Genomic DNA, 20,651 nt, shown 5'->3' with positions numbered 1-20,651 from the left:
ACAAAAACGTCCGGGAAGGGCTGCGCGTGTGCTGTTTCACCAAGACAACGCACCCGCACATCGAGCTAACGTTACGCAACAGTTTCTCCGTGATAACAACTTTGAAGTGATTCCTTATGCTCCCTACTCACCTGACCTGGCTCCTAGTGACTTTTGGCTTTTTCCAACAATGAAAGACACTCTCCGGCTGCACATTCACCAGCCATGCTGCTATTACCTCAGCGACTTTCCAGTGGTCAAAACAGACTCCTAAAGAAGCCTTCGCCGCTGCCATGGAATCATGGCGTCAGCGTTGTGAAAAATGTGTACGTCTGCAGGGCGATTACGTCGAGAAGTAACGCCAGTTTCATCGATTTCGGGTTAGTAGTTAATTAGAAAAAAAATCGGAGGCCTTGGAACGTGAATGCACCTCGTATAGGCATCTTTAAATAAAAAGTCCTCTGTAATTTAAGTAATTGTAGATGTCACATCTTCCAAAACACTGTTCTTAATTTTATACTGTGTGGGTACATTTCGGTGCTGATGTTTGTTCTTCAAGGACCTTTCCAGTTATTTTTATGCAAGCACCGGCAGAATATGATGACCCCTCTGCAGATTACACGTTTCGTCGAGGGAAATTCAGATACCTACTTATTAGTTTCTTGGCACTCTAACAGGCACATGGTACCCACCGATGACGCAGATTTAACGTTCGCATTAGGTTTTGGGAGTCGCTGTTGCTTAAGCAGAAACGTAGCTCATCACGAAATTTTCGTTGCTTTTTCGAGCTTCATTATCGTGATTTTTCAGCTCCCCCATTTGACATTTGAAAGCAGGGAGATTCAATTTTGCACGGCTCTGACGCGTGGCAGGACTAGTCGACTCGAGCAGCAGCACAATAAAAAACTAAACAGGCCACTAATGATGGCAGCCAAGCGCTCAGCACTTTCGGGATCAGCGTCTTGGAGGTGACTTGCGAGGTCCCACGCACCTTCTGGCGGGTGGGGGGCGATGCCAGCCGAGGACCTACATAACACAGCGCGCGCTTCCGAAGGCACCAGTCCTCCAGAGACGCCCAGGACACTGTCTTCGCTGTTGAAATGGCCTTCACCATGGTGAGTCATCGGAATATATATTCTAGTTCTACAGCCATTACTATGTAAGCGTTGTGCATTACTGTTACTTACATAATGTTAAGCTACTTCACTCACGATTCCACTATCAGCACGGTTACCTCAATTAGAATGTCATTTACACAGTTTGTAACGTGTGTCATGATAGAACTATTTGAGAACTATCCAACATATTTGGCTATTTCAAATAATTGATGATGTTTACCACAGAACGACTTACCTCACAGTTACCGGAAACGGTGAAAAAATAATGCTACGTAACTCAGTAATTAAGAGATTTTTCAAAATGGCGACAAATATTAGTGGATAACACCAAGGCTGAGTACTTCAATGTACTGTACAACGGTGCCATTTCAAGGAGGCGTTCCACGTGTCGTCTTTGCCTTTGGATGCAATATTGCTCTCTTTTCTGCAGTGAGTTATTAATTCGTCAGCTGCTCAGAGATCACCTTGTAAGTATTGACAGACCGTGTATAATTTTCTGTTACTGTTCTCCAACCGCACCAAAGTGAAAGATATACATTCCACTTCTGATTTGATCCCAAATAGAATAATCCAGAGAGTTGATGGCAGGTGATCTTGGAAGCCAAACTACAGGCCCAACACATCCTATCCTATCTTGATTAATAAACAAATAGCATCTGGATAACAACATTTTATTTATCGTCTACCTTGTAATGTTGATGCATTAAGTTGTTCTGAAAGCGGTGCTGATATTCAAAACAAGAAAAGCGGGTTAAAAACTGTGAGCTATCTGGGGAAGTTAACCTGGCATTACTGAGCAACTGTTTCACCAGGTATCCAGTCTAGCTTGCCAACCAGACTAACATAAATTATAATCTTTTAATAGTCATCTTACGGCAACCGGTGATTATATATATATATATATATATATATATATATATATATATATATATATATATATAAATGTATATATATATGTATATAATTTAAATAAAAATAAATAAATCAGTTTATATTTAGACATTTATTTTAACATTGATCATTGTTCCGTTAAAATTTCAGTATATTAAACTTGATTCAAAACTAAACTGGTGCCTTATTTAGGTTTGTGAAAATGTGAGTTTGTAATCTTACGGAACACATAAAATATGGAGCCAAGATTGGGAGACTGCATACAACACTACATTCATAAAATAACACACGAAGAACGTTGAAACATATGCAAGAGGAAATTAACCCCAACCAACCGATTCAATTTTCACCGAAAGAAGTTACTTTCGTAGAACAATCCTGTCCGTCATGAAATTACCACACACTGTTATACTAAATTCATACTAACCCTCTGTGAAATCTTCCCGAAAAGAATAGCTGAAGGCAACTTTGATGATTATACCACATGCTTCACGTGGTCAACTTGGTTTCCACAAAGAGTTCACCTCCACAATAATTTTGATACTTAAAACAAATTACTTCGAAACACAATTTACAAAAGAAAAACCTTGGACTGGTTACTATCGTCTTACTATTAACCTGATGGGTCAAACAATTGCATAAGCACATGGTACTGGTCTCACAAAGTACACCCCACGTCGGTTGAACATAAAGAAAAGTTGCTATATTGAAAAATATTGTCAAGACGAGATGTTATAATCTCACGCACATTCGCATTTAAGATTGATGATCTTAGTTAGAGTTATGGATCATCAACATGTGGTTCCACTTTACTCACAAAGTAGTGACACAGCAACTACTGGAAGATATTCTGAACTTCACACTCGAATTACACTGTATTGCAATTTAAGATGACATAAGATATTTTAGATCTAAACCTGAAACAAAGGTGATTAAATTTTCAGTTAGGCTGAACTTAAGAAATCCATTGTCCTATGGACTTAGTAGAGTCGCGCTTAGCCGAAAATCTTACCACTTCAGACGCTCGCCGTGGACAGACTGGCGTGGGCCCCTACCGAGGGTGCTTCACAGATGCAAACGGAAGTGACCAGAGAGGCAGCTTCCTATACCAACATGACAAGGGACGGACAGGACCGTACCAAGAATAGAAACCTCTTTGCTTTTAGAAAGCATAGCTACCTGTTCCAACGTTGGTCGTACTGTTCTCTAGCAGACTGGCTTGCAACTAGAGCATACAACTAGAAATACGTTTGCTCATTCGTCCTTTTACATAGAAGGGAAGGGGGATGACAGTATCTTATAATATACAGTATGTAAAAGAAAGCGGATGTTGGTTCCGTATGAGACTGTGTGACATGAATTACATATAAATTGTGTTTTAAAGTGTAGTAGTGCGACAGATCGTTCTTGGTTATGTGTAAAAGTAACATGCTCCACTGCTCAGTCTCCTCACAGATAGTCAGAAACACCACAGTAAATTTAGAAGTGGAATGTATGCCGTAAGTGACAACAGATTTAAGAAATTAACATGAAAGGAATCCAACGGAGACCTTTCAAACTGTTGTAACGGCTCCATGTAAGCCGCTACATGGCTCGACCCCACAACTAAAGACAACTGAGCGCCCTTCCGACACTCAGGGAAGAGTCTGATGATCATTAGTAAGATAGGGTTATTTAAATATAGACGATCACTTTAATATTAGATATGGTAATTGTCTGCAAGGTGTGAATGCGAACGTATGATGAGGTATGCGTGAGATGTCGGCTGTGGGTGTGCTATAGGCATAGTGGAAGTGTAGCCAACCTCGAATCTAGTAGAGCGCGACTGCACTGGACCAGAGAGGTATAAGCTCCACGCGCGTCATTAGCGCTCATTAGGTTGGCAAATAACCGTGTGCGGTATCTCTGAGTCCCTGCGGCCACGATGTGTGGACCTGGACGAGGGAGACCGTATCGGGGTTGTTGCTGGGAAGACCTGGGTGAGTAAGCACGCTCTGTTCTATCGCTCCGATAGTTAGCGAAGATTTAGAATTCCATGTTCACTTTGAACTTGGAAGCAGCTTCCCTGCTGAGGAAAGCCACTATGGTATTTCCTAGAATCATCTCGGTTAGGAGAGATAGGGAGATGATTTCTTTTGCCAAGTAATTTCATGGGAATTGTGTTCACTGCACTTGGGAGTGAACAGGCGCTCATTGCCGAGTAATACTCAGAACTGCTCAATTTGCATTTCAGTGTGAGTGTGAAGTATATATGCAAAGTGTATTTTATTTAAATGTGTTTATTGACTCCTGAATGTGGAGAGATTGGTAACACGTGGTCCGCAGACCCCGTGCATTTCTTGGTGAGAAGCTTCAGCTCGACGTAATCACATTTCGTGATCGAGCTGGATCTTCTATGTAAATTCACGCGTGTGATTGAATTGTTCCTTCATAATACCCAGTAAAACTCGCGGAGTTAGTTAAACGTGAAGACGGGACTTGCCTGAATTAGAGTTACAGTTGGAACCATGTCCTCTCTCCCAATGTTGTCCCACTTGGTGTAGGGGAACCTTCCTCTTTTATCTGTTAGATAAAATGAATAGAGTGAATGTTAGTGTGTGTGTGTGTGTGTGTGTGTGTGTGTGTGTGTGTGTGTGTGTGTGTGTGTGGCTAAATGATGATAGAAATGTGCAGGCGGTAGTCATTGTCGATTCACGGCACGTGTTAGCCGGATGTTTAACTAAGTTTACTTAGATATGATACTATTTGTATCACGCCAGCATTCCGTGATAAGTGAGAGGGAATATTTGAGATGGTAATGTTTATTGAATAAATGTGATTGTGTTATTATATAAATATGTTACAGTGACTTCTCCCAGCCACACCATATTCCCTTATCATTTCACAGAATATTTGGTATGCGCATTTCAGCTAATCAGCTGTCTATGTCTCACTCATGGGCATATTTCATTTAATAAACTCTGTAAGGTGGTATTAAAACTTCATTATAATAATATTCTAATTCTAACTTGATCAAAACCACCAAATAAAACCCTAGTTTGAGTATTGATGCTTGTTGCTGCAAATTGCCGCCGGCGTCTTCTATAGTACAGGTCCCATTTATAAAATTGAGGATACCTGCCGAGGGTGCGGAAAGCAAGTATCATGCACTGTCTCAACCTGTCTTATAGATCGTCTTCAGATCTAGGTTGGAACAGAAAGATAATAACAATAACGATTTTATAGAAGTGCGACATTACAAATACCTGTCTCTTGGGTAGCAGAAGTAACAACAAAATATGAAGTTATATATATCTGACGTCGCAAAGTTTGTCAATAGTTGTGTAAAAGTAACACATGAAAGCAATGATGTGGTGTGAAAATATATTAGTATAGTCACGTGACATGTGCGTGTCATAGGTCAATAGTTTAAAACAATAGAGAACCATTTCTCCATACATAATTAAATAAAAATATAGTAATGAAAATTTGTACTTAAAGGACACATTGATATAGTACATCTGAGCATGAACGATGTGTTACACAATAATAGACAAAATACAAACGTTACTAAGATTTTGAAAGTACACTGTGCACCGCCCATTTTGGTTCTTGTTAACATACTTTAAGAGACAGTGCAAAATTACCAAATATATCTGAAAATTTGAGCTAAGCACCTCCGGAGTCGCAATTGGCGGTGGTTGGGGGTCCTTGAAATGCATGCTACAGGACGTCTGACTCGAGTCAATACGGTGCAAACTGCTGCTAAAACTGCTGCTGCAGACGCAGTTACGATGGGCGAGAGCCATACGCTGTACACGATGGCGTTCCCTCTCGATAGCACGGCGTGGCAGTCTTGAGCCCGGTTTCGTGCGACCGCACATTCTCATGACTACCCCTGCTGGCAATCATGTACACTGGCTACATTTCGGCCTTGTCTTTCTGCAATATCCAGTTTCTTGAAGCCCTGTTACCCCATTTAGATCAAACTCAGGGAGGTGCTGTTAACGGTATCTTTGTCGCCTTAAGGGCATTATGACTAACGGAACTCACCATAAGTAACTAACTTCAGTCTCATAAGTAACTAACGCTCAGGACCGTTACAGCGTGTATTTAAAGCAAACCTGATTTGCATTCTCATAGAGGCACTTCTAGCGCCACTCATATGCGACTTGCGCGAATTTGAATAGACATAGTCTTTCAAGCGTAGAAAGAGGCCTATCAACTTTCGTTTATGCCGCACAACTTCTTCATCGTGTTGTGATCTTTTTCCGTCCGTGTGTTTTGATACAGAGCCTTACATACCTTTCCGTAATTTCACAATTTCATCTTAACAAAGTGTCAGAAGTTGCAAAAATTCGCTAATTTAAGCTTCATAACACATAGAACCATCTTCTGGGGCACTCGTCAGTAACAAAGAAAGCTTACATTGCAATAAATTTGCATCCTGTTGCGCGTAGGTGCTTAATTAGTTGACCATTTACGTATGTGCGTCGCAGTACATGTATTTTGAGAAGTCAGTTTTTGTAAACAGTCAGTTATTATTAAGATACGACATCCACCGTTGTCCTTTAAGGTACAGTTTAGAGATGGAGTAACAATCCCTAGGCTTTCAGGAAGTCGATAAATTACCACTTCTAAATATTTTTGAAAGCCGTAATTTCCTCAAAAGTTGTATGTCAGTTTACTATCCAGTTCCGCTCAAATAACCGACCGTGTACCAGATGTTCACCTGAGTATGGTCTGTTGTTTGAACTGAATAGGATATTTCAGTAAATTGACATTCAGTTGTTGGGAAAATTACAATTTCTCAAAAACAGATGAATAATGTTGTTAGCATTAGCATAATTTTTAATTGCCTCTTTCATAAAATAAAATAGCTGATATCAAAGTTGAATTTGAAAGAATTGCTTAATATTTCTTCTGACATCTCTCACGGCAGAGATCCTTCAGTATGACATGATTCCTGTGTCTAGTTAAACATTTTCATCCACGCCAGTAAAAAAGTTTGTGACCTTGATGTCCTTGCCGGTTAGCTACTACCCCATCCTCAGCTTTTTCATTGTACGACATTACTGTAGAATTACATGTTTAATATACCACTTTATGTAGTTAATGCCACTTTTACACTGATAAGCCAAAACATTATGACCGCTGTCAACCACGATGTTGTATGCCACCTGGGGGCGTTGTGGGCACGTGACCCGGTAGCAAAAGTACGTAAGCGGAGCAGACAAAGACAGGGGATCAACGCAGCGAAGATAGGGGAGAAAATGGGGAAATTCATTAAGATAAGCGACTTCGATAAAGGGCAAAATATTATTAAGCAGAGTATCTCGAAAAGGGCGGAGCTTGTCGAATGTTCACGTGCTGTTGTTGTGAGCATCTCCGGAAGGAGGTAGGACAGTGAAACTACCCCTAGGCACTAAATGGTTGGACGTCCACGACTCTTCACCGAACGTGTGTCTCGGAGGCTTATACAGGGTGTTACAATAAGGTACGGCCAAACTTTCAGGAAACATTCCTCACACACAAAGAAAGAAAATATGTTATGTGGACACGTGTCCGGAAACGCTTACTTTCCATGTTAGATCTCATTTTATTACTTCTCTTCAAATCACATTAATCATGGAATGGAAACACACAGCAACAGAACGTACCAGCGTGACTTCAAACACTTTGTTATAGGAAATGTTCAAAATGTCCTCCGTTAGCGAGGATACATGCATCCACCCTCCGTCGCATGGAATCCCTGATGCGCTGATGCAGCCCTGGAGAATGGCGTATTGTATCACAGACGCCCACAATACGACCACGAAGAGTCTCTACATTTGGTACCGGGGTTGCGTAGACAGGAGCTTTCAAATGCCCCCATAAATGAAAGTCAAGAGGGTTGAGGTCAGGAGAGCGTGGAGGCCATGGAATTGGTCCGCCTCTACCAATCCATTCGTCACCGAATCTGTTGTTGAGAAGCGTACGAACACTTCGACTGAAATGTGCAGGAGCTCCTTCGTACATGAACCACATGTTGTGTCGTACTTGTAAAGGCACATGTTCTAGCAGCACAGGTAGAGTATCCCGTATGAAACCATGATGACGCGCTCCATTGAGCGTAGGTGGAAGAACATGGGGCTCAATCAAGACATCACCAACAATGCCTGCCCAAACGTTCACAGAAAATCTGTGTTGATGACGTGATTGCACAATTGCGTGCGGATTCTCGTCAGCCCACACATGTTGATTGTGAAAATTTACAATTTGATCACGTTGGAATGAAGCCTCATCCTTAAAGAGAACATTTGCACTGAAATGAGGATTGACACATTGTTGGATGAACCATTCGCAGAAGTGTATCCGTGGAGGCCAATCAACTGCTGATAGTGCCTGCAGACGCTGTACATGGTACGGAAACAACTGGTTCTCCAGTAGCACTCCATACAGTGACGTGGTCAACGTTACCTTGTACAGCAGCAACTTCTCTGACGCTGACATTAGGATTATCGTCAACTGCACGTAGAATTGCCTCGTCCATTGCAGGTGTCCTCGTCGTTCTAGGTCTTCCCCAGTCGCGAGTAATAGGTTGGAATGTTCCGTGCTCCTTAAGACGCCAATCAATTGCTTCGAACGTCTTCCTGTCGGGACACCTTCGTTCTGGAAATCTGTCTCGATACAAACGTACCGCACCACGGCTATTGCCCCGTGCTAATCCATACATCAAATGGGCATCTGCCAACTCCGCATTTGTAAACATTGCACTGACTGCAAAACCACGTTCGTGATGAACACTAACCTGTTGATGCTACGTACTGATGTGCTTCATGCTAGTACTGTAGAGCAATGAGTCGCATGTCAACACAAGCACCGAAGTCAACATTACCTTCCTTCAATTGGGCCAACTGGTGGTGAATCGAGAAAGTACAGTACATACTGACGAAACTAAAATGAGCTCTAACATGGAAATTAAGCGTTTCCGGACACATGTCCACATAACATCTTTTCTTTATTTGTGTATGAGGAATGATTCCTGAAAGTTTGGCCGTACCCTTTTGTAACACCCTGTATGTTCGCTAAAGTAGGATAGATGGTGATCTGTGTCATATCCGCCGAAAGGTTGCAGTGTTGATGCACGCACTAGAGTTTCAGAGCACTCCGTTTATCGTACATCGTTGAACTTGGAGCTACGAAGCAAACTACATCTAGTCTTCACATGTTGACCCAACGACATCGTCAGTTTCGATGGAAGTGGGCACGGTACCATTTGGATTCGAGCGTCGATCACTGGAAACGTGTCCAGTCTTCGGGTGAATAATATTTTTGCTACAATAGGTCGACGGTCATCTCTACAAACGCCCTCATTGAGCTGAGTGGCCGGCCGAAGTGGCCGTGCGGTTAAAGGCGCTGCAGTCTGGAACCGCAAGACCGCTACGGTCGCAGGTTCGAATCCTGCCTCGGGCATGGATATTTGTGATGTCCTTAGGTTAGTTAGGTTTAACTAGTTCTAAGTTCTAGGGGACTAATGACCTCAGCAGTTGAGTCCCATAGTGCTCAGAGCCATTTTTTTTTTGAGCTGAGTGGCTGCTCGAAACGTGAAGTGCGTTTGCATGGGACCTGTGGCATTAATCGAAGACAGGCTGATAGCTGCGATCCACCTGCATCCCTTCATACTTGATGTCGTCCCTGATAGCAATGCAGGCTTTCAGCAGAACAGTTGTCCGTATATCTGAGCCAGAGCCAAGTTACATTGATTTGAGGAGGATTGTAGTGAACTCACATTGCTGTCTCAGCGACCACATTCGCCTAATGTAAATCCTGTGGAACCCATCTGGATCGCTATCGGGCGCCATCTCCAGGTGTGCAAATCAGCGAATTACATGACCTGCGCGTAGACATCCAATGTCACATACCTTCACAGACGTCGCAAGAAACTGTCGGATCACTGATACGCAGAACCAGTGATGTATTTCTTCCCAAAGACGGACAAATAATCTGTTGAGCAGGTGGTTACGTTTTCGCTCATCAGTGCAGTTATAGGAGCATTAATTGTTTTCTTCAGTTAACACTTTGTTGCTGTCTTCACTTAAAACTTCCGGGCAGTTCGCCGCTTTACCTCCGAGGATGTCTCCCGCAGTCGGAGACGAAACGTCAGGAGAGAGTTTTATACTTCGACCACGGCCTATCGGCCCGGAAGTTTTAAGTGAAGACAATACCGGCCGTGAAAGCTTACATTGTTTGTTGCTGTCATTAGTCCTAGGTGATGCTACTGTAGTCCACACAATGAGGAACCGTTGCTGTTGAAGCGGATACAACCGTCAGACGCACAGAATGTCCAGATACGAAGTACACCAGATTCGGCACCAGCTGTCCCTAACAGCACGGACACGAGAGAGTGTTAGAAACATATGTTATGTGAACTACACACTTTGTCCACATATGATGTAATGTCGGGAGTTAAATGGGGGAGTGGCGGGGTGGGAGAGATGACCTCGATTTTGACAGGAAGGTGAAAGAACCGACTTATTTAAAGAAAACATTGCATGACTTGTTACAAGTAAATCACGAATTATGTTCGTAATTCGAAAGTCAATATCTTTTACATTGAAGTGTGAAAGCCAAGATTTGCGCTCTTCTTTTTCTTTTTGCTTACGATGTTCCACGTACGACGTAAGTGAATGTTCTGGCTTTGTGCAAATACCTGTTCCGGGAATCCTGGCTACGTTCGTTGCATACGCTGTGGGCTTTCCACAGACTTTGGCAGTCTGCGTTTAGGTTTAAGATGAACCATGACTTACACAGTCTGTATACGTTTCTGGCAGACTAAATTATTCACACCATTCCAACCATTACCAATCAGAGGCAAAAGCAACAGTCATAGGTACGGTAAAAAGAGCTGCAATGGTGACTTGAAAAGAAATATTCTACCTGAAGTTTCCATAACAGACAGAATACCATTCTGAAATATTGGCAGAACCCTTATTATCCATTTACAGGCGGACTGTTCTCCCGTTTCAACCAATACTCAGCAATTTTCCTGGGGTCGATCCTAGTCTTAATGGCCAGGCTGCATATGTAGTGATGGCAACAAAACCTTTCTTTTGTTTAAACCTGCCTCCGTAGTCTACTTGGGCGTTAGAAAATTACAAGCCGGATGAGGAAGAAAGTGCCACTGAGAGTATTCGGCCAGAAAATGGACGACAGGTGACCGCAAACTGTTCCTGATTACGCCGAAGTCCTGGATAAAATTTCAAACCCATGAGTCTTGTGTGAGGCTCTTGATGTTCATCTGTCCATAGGACGTGCAGATTATTTTCGTTGTACAAAAATACGAGTACATTCGTTAGGCTATCTGCAAGCAATGGGCTCTGCCGCCTCCTATCCGTCATCATCATTATCAACGTCTTTTACGTGCCGTTGGGTCTGCAGCGTAGTACATCATTGAAAGACATAATGAAAATGAAAGCTCCAAAACTAGCTGCAATAAGCTAATAAATTTAATATTTTATACGACAGTACTGTTTCGGCGTAATTGGTAATGAATGTCAAGTGACTATCGAAAAGGACATTGACACGATTGCCCGTATGCAAATCCTGGCTATTTTATGTTTATTATTTGCGTTTCAACTAGACATAAGAGCCAGCGCAAATCTAAACACGGAACAGCCACGATTTACGTACAAATTGTCTTACCACTCTTATTTTCAAAGGTCACTTGATAATGGCAGTTAAGCCGAAACAGGCGAGACCTGTCGTGTAAAATATTAAACACACACATCAAAAACTGTTTGGGATCACCTCGGTTCCGAGAGTTCCGGAACCTGTACAGAAAACTGGAATAACATAAACATCATTTCCGCCCTTTTTATTGCTCATGAAAACCACATATTGCGTGTTGAACCACCATTCAGCGAGACCTTGAGAGGTGGTGGTCGAGATTGCTGTACCCACCCGTACCTTTAATACCCAGTAGCACGTCCTCTTGCAGTGATGCATGCCTGTATTCGTCGTGGGATACTATCCACAAGTTCATCAAGGCACTGTTGGTCCAGATTGTCCCACTCCTCAAGATGTGCTCGATGGGGGGGGGGGGGGGGGGGGGGGTGCGAATTGTCGTCCATTAAGTCGAATGCCTCGCCAATATGCTGGCAATATGGTTGCACTATCGGTCGGAGGATGGCATTCACGTATCGTACAGCCGTTACGGCGCCCCTTCCATGACCACCAGCGGCATACGTCGGCCCAACATAATGCCACCCCAAAACAGCAAGGAAACTCCACCTCACTGGACAGTGTGTCTAAGGCGTTCGATCTGACCGGGTTGCCTCCAAACACGTGTCCGATAATTGTCTGGTTGAAGGCTATATGCAACATCCATCGGTGAAGAGAAAAGTGATGCCAATCCTGAGCGGTCCATTCAGCATGTTGTTGGGCCATCTGTACCGCGCTGCGTGGTGTAGTGGTTGCAAAGCTGGACCTCGCCTTGGATGTCGGGAGTGAAGCTGCGCATCATGCAGTCTACTGCGCACAGTTTGAGTCGTAACACGACGTCCTGTAGCTGCACGAAAAGCATTATTCGACATGGTGGAGTTGCTGTCAGGATTCCTCCGAGCCATAATCCGTAGGTAACGGTCATCCACTGCAGTAGTGGCAGCCCAAACGACGCATGTCATCTACAGTACTGTCTCTCTGTATCACCTCCATCCCCGAACAACATCGCTTTGCTTGACTCCGAGACGACTGGACACGTCCCTTGTTGAGAGCCCTTCCTGGCACAAGGCAACAATGCGGACGCGATCTAACCGCGGTATTGGCCATCTGGGCATGGTTGAACTACAGACAACAAGAGCTGTGTACCTCCTTCCTAGTGGAATGACTGGAAGTGATCAGGTCTCGGACCCCCCTCTTTCCAATACGTGCTGCTCATGCATGGTTATTTACATCTTTGGGCAGATTCAGTGACATCTCTGAACAGTCAAAGGGACTGTGTCTGTGAAACAATATCCACATTCGACGTCTATCTTCAGGAGTTCAGGGACCTAAGGTGATGCAAAACTTTTTTTTTTTTTTTTTTTTTTTATGTGTGTATATTACCTTAATGCCTGCAGGTAGTTTTGCAGCTTTCAGTTTCATTATCATCTAGGTTGGTGCACAAGTTCGTAACGTTTTTCCATACCATGAGAGATAGACCTAACAAAGATTTTAGTCCTTCGCTGTTAACAAAAGTCTGCCAACGCGGGGTTAACTTTCCGACTCAAGGACCTTGGAAATCACGTCGTTTCGAGGCGAGGAAGTCGTCAATCTTTTTAGGGGCGCGTTTTCATCCGGGAATGAAGGTCCTTGAAGGTGAAAATCTGAGGGCGCAAGCGTAGGTGAATGAGGTAGGTGTGGAATGACTTCCCAACTCGACACCTGTACCTGTACAGTGGTTTTTGTCTGTCTAGTAGATGCTGGCGGTCGTTATTGTGGAGCATCATCAATTACTTCAGGCATTCTTCCTGGTCGTTGTTTTTGGATTACGTCTGCGAGACATCTCAGGCGCTGACAATAAATGTAGGCAGTGACAGCTACACCTGGAGGAAGTACTTCATAGTACACCGCATCGTTGCCGTTCCACCAGATGCATAACGATATCTTTTGTGGATGTACGAAGGTCTTTGTACACGGCGATGAGGCTTTGTCTGAAATCAAACATTTCTTTATTTTTCTTGTATTAGCATGTTGTTGCTGTAGTCAGTCCAGAGACTGGTTTGATGCAGCTCTCCATGCTATTCTATCCTGTGCAAGCTTCTTCATCTCCCAGTACCCACACAATTTATCGCCGCGCGGGGTAACCGTGCGGTCTCGGGCGTCTTACCACGGTCCATGCGCTTCCCCCGTCGGAGGTCCGAGTACTCCCTTGGGCATGGGTATGTATGTTGTCCTTAGCGTAAGTTAGTTTAAGTTAGATTAAGTAGTGTGTAAGCCTAGGGACCGATGACCTCAGCAGTTTGGTCCCACAGAACTAACCACAAATTTCCAGTTTCCACAATTTATCGTCACCAGTATCGATACAGAGTTGGAATGGTCGGTGTTGGTCACGAGACAATTAATGACAAGGAAGCACAGATAACCATATCGCCAACTGCTGATTTTTGTGATTTTGGCTTATAGCATGCGGCAACCATACATCCGATTTTTGAACCCTCTTTATTGCATTAAAAATCGCGCGATGATCAAATGATCACAGTTCATCACATTTGCCATTCCTCGAGTACACTGACGTGGACCATAGTGGATTAATTCGTTGAAACCATTTTCATGAGCCCCCGAAGGTCTTCCAGAACACGGAGCGTCACTAATGTCAAAACCATCCTCCTCAAACGAGAGAACAATTTTTTACGGTTCCCTGTCCAATACCATTATCCTCATATACGGCGAAAATGTATCCAACTGCCTCAGCTGCTTTCACCCCGCCCTCTGGATTCAGGCAGAAGAATACGTCGGAAATTTTCCGATTTATCAACCTGGCACTCCGTTTTCTAGCATCCACAGCTCCACTTTCTCGTAATGAGAAAATAAGAATATGAAACCTCAAATATCAACTGTGAACTACAAATAAAAATGAGAGTCGATAAATATGTCATAGCAAACGGAATACCAACATGCAAAACAAAAACGCTACGAACTTACGCACCAGGCAACTCGTAATTCTTCTACCTGAATCTGAAGACGATTTTATGATCTTATGTTATTAACTCCTCCCCATGAACCATGGACCTTGCCGTTGGTGGGGAGGCTTGCGTGCCTCAGCGATACAGATAGCCGTACTGTAGGTACAACCACAACGGAGGGGTATCTGTTGAGAGGCCAGACAAACGTGTGGTTCCTGAAGAGGGGCAGCAGCCTTTTCAGTAGTTGCAAGGGCAACAGTCTGGATGAATGACTGATCTGGCCTTGTAACAATAACCAAAACGGCCTTGCTGTGCTGGTACTGCGAACGGCTGAAAGCAAGGAGAAACTACGGCCGTAATTTTTCCCGAGGGCATGTAGCTTTACTGTATGATTAAATTATGATGGCGTCCTCTTGGGTAAAATATTCCGGAGGTAAAATAGTCCCCCATTCGGATCTCCGGGCGGGGACTACTCAAGAGGATGTCGTAATCAGGAGAAAGAAAACTGGCGTTCTACGGATCGGAGCGTGGAATGTCCCCTTAATCGGGCAGGTAGGTTAGAAAATTTGAAAAGGGAAATGGATAGGTTGAAGTTAGATATAGTGGGAATTAGTGAAGTTCGGTGGCAGGAGGAACAAGACTTCTGGTCAGGTGACTACACGGTTATAAACACAAAGTCAAATAGGGGTAATGCAGGAGTAGGTTTAATAATGAATAGGAAAATAGGAACGCGGGTAAGCTACTACAAACAGCTTAGTGAACGCATTATTGTGGCCAAGATGGATACGAAGCCCACACCTACTACAGTAAATAAAAGAAAGTATTCAGATAGTGAAGGGAGACGAAAATTTAATAGTTATGGGTGACTGGAATTCGAGTGTAGGAAAAGGGAGGGAAGGAAACGTAGTAGGTGAATATGGATTGGGGCTAAGAAATGAAAGAGGAAGTTGCCTGGTAGAATTTTGCACAGAGCATAACTTAATCATAGCTAACACTTGGTTTAAGAATCATGATAGAAGGTTGTATACATGGAAGAACCTTGGAGATACTAAAAGGTATCAGATAGATTATATAATGGTAAGACAGAGATTTAGGAACCAGGTTTTAAATTGTAAGACATTTCCAGGGGCAGATGTGGACTCTGACCACAATCTATTGGTTATGACCTGTAGATTAAAACTGAAGAAACTGCAAAAAGTTGGGAATTAAGGAGATGGGACCTGGATAAACTGAAAGAACCAGAGGTTGTACAGAGTTTCAGGGAGAGCATAAGGGAACAATTGACAGGAATGGAGGAAAGAAATACAGTAGAAGAAGAATGGGTAGCTTTGAGGGATGAAGTAGTGAAGGCAGCATAGGATCAAGTTGGTAAAAAGACGAGGGCTAGTAGAAATCCTTGGGTAACAGAAGAAATATTGAATTTAATTGATGAAAGGAGAAAATACAAAAATGCAGTAAATGAAGCAGGCAAGAAGGAATACAAACGTCTCAAAAATGAGATCGACAGGGAGTGCAAAGTGGCTAAGCAGGGATGGCTAGAGAACAAATGTAAGGATGTAGAGGCTTATCTCACTATGGGTAAGATAGATACTGCCTACAGGAAAATTAAAGAGACCTTTGGAGATAAGAGAACCACTTGTATGAACATCAAGAGCTCAGATGGAAACTCAGTTCTAAGCAAAGAAGGGAAAGCAGAAAGGTGGAAGGAGTATATAGAGGGTCTATACAAGGGCGATGTACTTGAGGACAATATTATGGAAGTGGAAGAGGATGTAGATGAAGATGAAATGGGAGATACGATACTGCGTGAAGAGTTTGACAGAGCACTGAAAGACCTGAGTCGAAACAAGGCCCCAGGAGTAGACAACATTCCATTGCAACTACTGACGGCCTTCGGAGAGCCAGTCCTGACAAAACTCTACCATCTGGTGAGCAAGATGTATGAAACAGGCGAAATACCCTCAGACTTCAAGAAGAATATAATAATTCCAATCCCAAAGAAAGCAGGTGTTGACAGATGTGAGAATTACCGAACAATCAGTTTAATAAGCCACAGCTGCAAAATACTAACACGAATTCTTTACAGACGAATGGGAAAACTAGTAGAAGCCGACCTCGGGCCTCGGGGAAGATCAGTTTTGATTCCGTAGAAATACTGGAATACGTGAGGCAATACTGACCTTAGGACTTATCTTGGAAGAAAGATTAAGGAAAGGCAAGCCTACGTTTCTAGCATTTGTTGACTTAGAGAAAGCTTTTGACAATGTTGACTGGAATACTCCCTTTCAAATTCATAAGTGGCAGGGGTAAAATACAGGGAGCGAAAGGCTATTTACAATTTGTACAGAAACCAGATGGCAGTTATAAGAGTTGAGGGACATGAAAGGGAAGCAGTGGTTGGGAAGGGAGTAAGACAGGGTTGTAGCCTCTCCCCGATGTTATTCAATCTGTATATTGAGCAAGCAGTAAAGAAAACAAAAGAAAAATTCGGAGTAGGTATTATAATCCATGGAGAAGAAATGAAAACTTTGAGGTTCGCCGATGACATTGTAACTCTGTCAGAGACAGCAAAGGACTTGGAAGAGCAGTTGAACGGAATGGATGGTGTCTTGAAGGGAGGATATAAGATGAACATCAACAAAAGCAAATCGAGGATAATGGAATGTAGTCGAATTAAGTCGGGTGATGTTGAGGGTATTAGATTAGGAAATGAGACACTTAAAGTAGTAAAGGAGTTTTGCTATTTGGGGAGCAAAATAACTGATGATGGTCGAAGTAGAGAGGATATAAAATGTAGACTGGCAATGGCAAGGAAAGCGTTTCTGAAGAAGAGAAATTTGTTAACATCGAGTATAGATTTAAGTGTCAGGAAGTCATTTCTGAAAGTATTTGTATGGAGTGTAGCCATGTATGGAAGTGAAACATGGACGGTAAATAGTTTGGACAAGAAGAGAATAGAAGCTTTCGAAATGTGGTGCTACAGAAGAATGCTGAAGATTAGATGGGTAGATCACATAACTAATGAGGAGGTAGTGAATAGGATTGGGGAGAAGAGGAGTTTGTGGCACAACTTGACCAGAAGAAGGGATCGGTTGGTAGGACATGTTCTGAGGCATCAAGGGATCACCAATTTAGTATTGGAGGGCAGCGTCGAGGGTAAAAATCGTAGGGGGAGACCAAGAGATGAATACACTAAGCAGATTCAGAAGGATGTAGGTTGCAGTAGGTACTGGGAGATGAAGAAGCTTGCACAGGATAGAGTAGCATGGAGAGCTGCATCAAACCAGTCTCAGGACCGAAGACAACAACAACAACATGTTACTAACTAAATGTTGCATCAGTTTCGATTTCATATTCACCTGAAGAGTACCGCAGCAAGTCCGTCGAAACGATGTCGACTTCACTTCTTTAGTTGTTATAATGACGCAGCCCACTATCTAAAATTATTTTATCGAGAAAAACATTAAACTCCATTATAAATATAAGTTTTAAAGGTGGCTGTTCGTGCTAGCATTGACAAAAATTTAATGAAAGGAATAAATAAAACCTCATTTCAGTATCTGCCATCGAAGGCAGAGAAGAGAAGTCACTGGTTCCATCTGTCAATCACTTATCAAATTTTTGTTTATTTTCTAGCTGTTCCTGGTGGCTGCGGTGCTGAATACAGTTCTTGCAGCACCGCAGTTTAATCCGAGAGATGCCACCATCCTCGGGCTGGAGAACGATTTCAATGGGATTGAACCATGGCACTGGAGGTACGTCGCAGGCTGTCCCACCTTACATGCATGCAAATATGTTTCAATAACTCTAGTTAAAACTGTAGATTTTATTTCCATAACACTAAGACAGATAATTACGAAAAACCAATTCTTGAATAATTACACATATTCATTTGAATAACACTCTTCCGATCACCACCAACAGACATGTTATCCCTTACGTATGTAATACGGATAGTAAAAATGGGGATTATATAGAAAACAAAAGTGCTACTACCAGCTATTAACAGTTTTAGTGAGACGAGTGAGAAGTGGATGGGGTTACAGTGTTTTGACTGATTTGGCTCACAATAATTTCCTATCCCGCGCCTATTTCCTCGTCTCCGTGTAGAGCTTCTCAATGCTGTCAATTAACTGCGGATGCAATCCAGTCTTTGTCTTCATCTTCAATTTCTGCTTTCCACGTCTCCCTCTAGTACCATGGATATTTACTTCTGTCCCCTTAACACAATTCCTTCCGGCTTTGCTCTTCATCGAATCGGAATTTCCCACATTCTATTTCCTCGACGATTCTGTGGAGAACAATACTTCTTACCAGTCTACTTATTTTGGACAACCTACTTTAGTACCATAACTATTTTCGATTCTCAACGTCTGCGGCTGATCATTCGTTTTCTTCTTCCTTCATGTGCGACCTTTCACTCCAGGGTTAAGGAGGTGTTCTCTAACCACCCGCAACTCCACCTTATTTGACAAGGCCCTCGAGAGAGTGATGTCGACTCCTTATTGTGGAAATCTGGGGTCGCCATTGCTGATGACCTCTTCACTAGCTCTTATCACCCATTGCCAGTGACATCAATGAGGTTGTTGAAAATTTCTCCAGTATTCGCCAGATCAAAGAAAGAAAGAAAAGGGTTTATTATCTCGGCATACGGAGCACATCCTCTGATTTAGGAAGTGCGAGACAGTAAAATCTGGTTGGCTGGATGTATACAGGGTGAACAAAAATAGGGAAACACTAAAAACGGAATACATTACCACGCTTAATACGGTGTAGGAACCCTGTCGGCATCCGAAACTACTTTCAGCCGTCTCTGGATGGATAAATGCTGTTCCTGTATGGTGTTCAAGTGAATCTTATACTATTCTTCCTACAAAATAGTGGCAGGTAAAGATGATAGAAGTGGATAGCGATCACATACACTTCTCTCCATTAAACATGATAAAGGTTCCATAATACTGAGTTAAGGTGAATATAGTGGTCAGGGGAGGATGTGACAATTCATCTTCGTGCTCACAGAACTAGTCATTGGCAATGCGAGCTGTGTGAACAAGTACCCCGTCGTCTTGCAACATAACATCACCATTAGGGAACAAATATTGTACCATGGGATGGCCTGATTAGCCAAAATGATCCTGTACTTCTTGTCAGTAATCATAGAGTGTGAATATCTACGGACTGAGTATTAGGATACTGAACGAGAAATCTGTCTGCAACATCTCCTGCAGATCGGGTCACGTGAGTTTGGGACGGCGCATTTTAGTTCGAGTGGCGCGTGGGGTATTTTGGGTGCTATTACTTCGCCGCTGTAAATAGATCCCCTTCAAGAGGACTATTAAACTTAGTATGCGGATTTTACAGACTTCTTAACAATTTTATACGAGGAACTGAGGTTGGCCTAAAGATATCAAGAGGAGAGCAATAGTATTGCGCTTTTCCTCCGCAGTACTATAGCGCACATACCACTTTGTTTACCTTTTTCAGTAAAGGGATGAAAAGTGACAGACAACTATTTTTTACGTTTCTGCAACACTTATTCATGTAGTCGAATATCAATTCCAATTAATTACGACACAATATCACTGTAAATGGTGCCGAAGTGTCACGAAAATACAATGCATTTCGAACTATGAAACTGATACATTAAATACTGTAAGCGATTTGCACCATCTGATTGTCCATTATTAGTTCCAATTTTTCTTTATTTACCACACTGCTATTTATAGATAAGTGAAATATCAATAACACTTTTTCACCATCTCATCGGAAAAGTAAAGCCGTACACTGTGCATAAAATAATTACAAGATCAGTGCTTGAATTTTGGAGTAATGAAAGAAGTTACAAGTACCACCATGAATTTCAGGTTTTCCCTTGCACTTGCACTTGTTGAATCTGTTATAATTAATTAGGTGACAATGACATTGTATCATCGAGAAATACTTAGACGCACACAAGGGTTTGTGACCTTGTAAGTAGCCTGTTTAGGTTTTTATGTAGGCAACGCCACGTAGCACTCTGTATGAAAATCACTGACTGTGC

The 20,651-nt window shown here is 42.6% G+C and overlaps 1 protein-coding gene across 2 annotated transcripts in view; it reads left to right on the top strand.

The window, feature by feature from the left end:
• The first annotated feature begins 984 nt into the window (after nt 1-984).
• Nucleotides 985-20,651, top strand: part of LOC126418481 (endocuticle structural glycoprotein SgAbd-5-like) — a 140,456-nt gene continuing 120,789 nt past the window's right edge. For both annotated transcript variants that reach the window (XM_050085255.1, XM_050085257.1), the window contains exons 1-2: nt 985-1,094; nt 18,248-18,366. In XM_050085255.1, coding sequence (XP_049941212.1) covers nt 1,080-1,094; nt 18,248-18,366 — 134 coding nt within the window. In that variant the 5' untranslated portion in view covers nt 985-1,079. The remainder of the gene's footprint in view (nt 1,095-18,247; nt 18,367-20,651) is intronic.

The sequence above is a fragment of the Schistocerca serialis genome, chromosome 9, assembly GCF_023864345.2.
Source record: "Schistocerca serialis cubense isolate TAMUIC-IGC-003099 chromosome 9, iqSchSeri2.2, whole genome shotgun sequence".
Classification (NCBI taxonomy): Eukaryota; Metazoa; Arthropoda; class Insecta; order Orthoptera; family Acrididae; genus Schistocerca; species Schistocerca serialis.
Note: the sequence above shows the minus strand (reverse complement) of the source record. Positions and strands in the feature narration are given on the sequence as shown.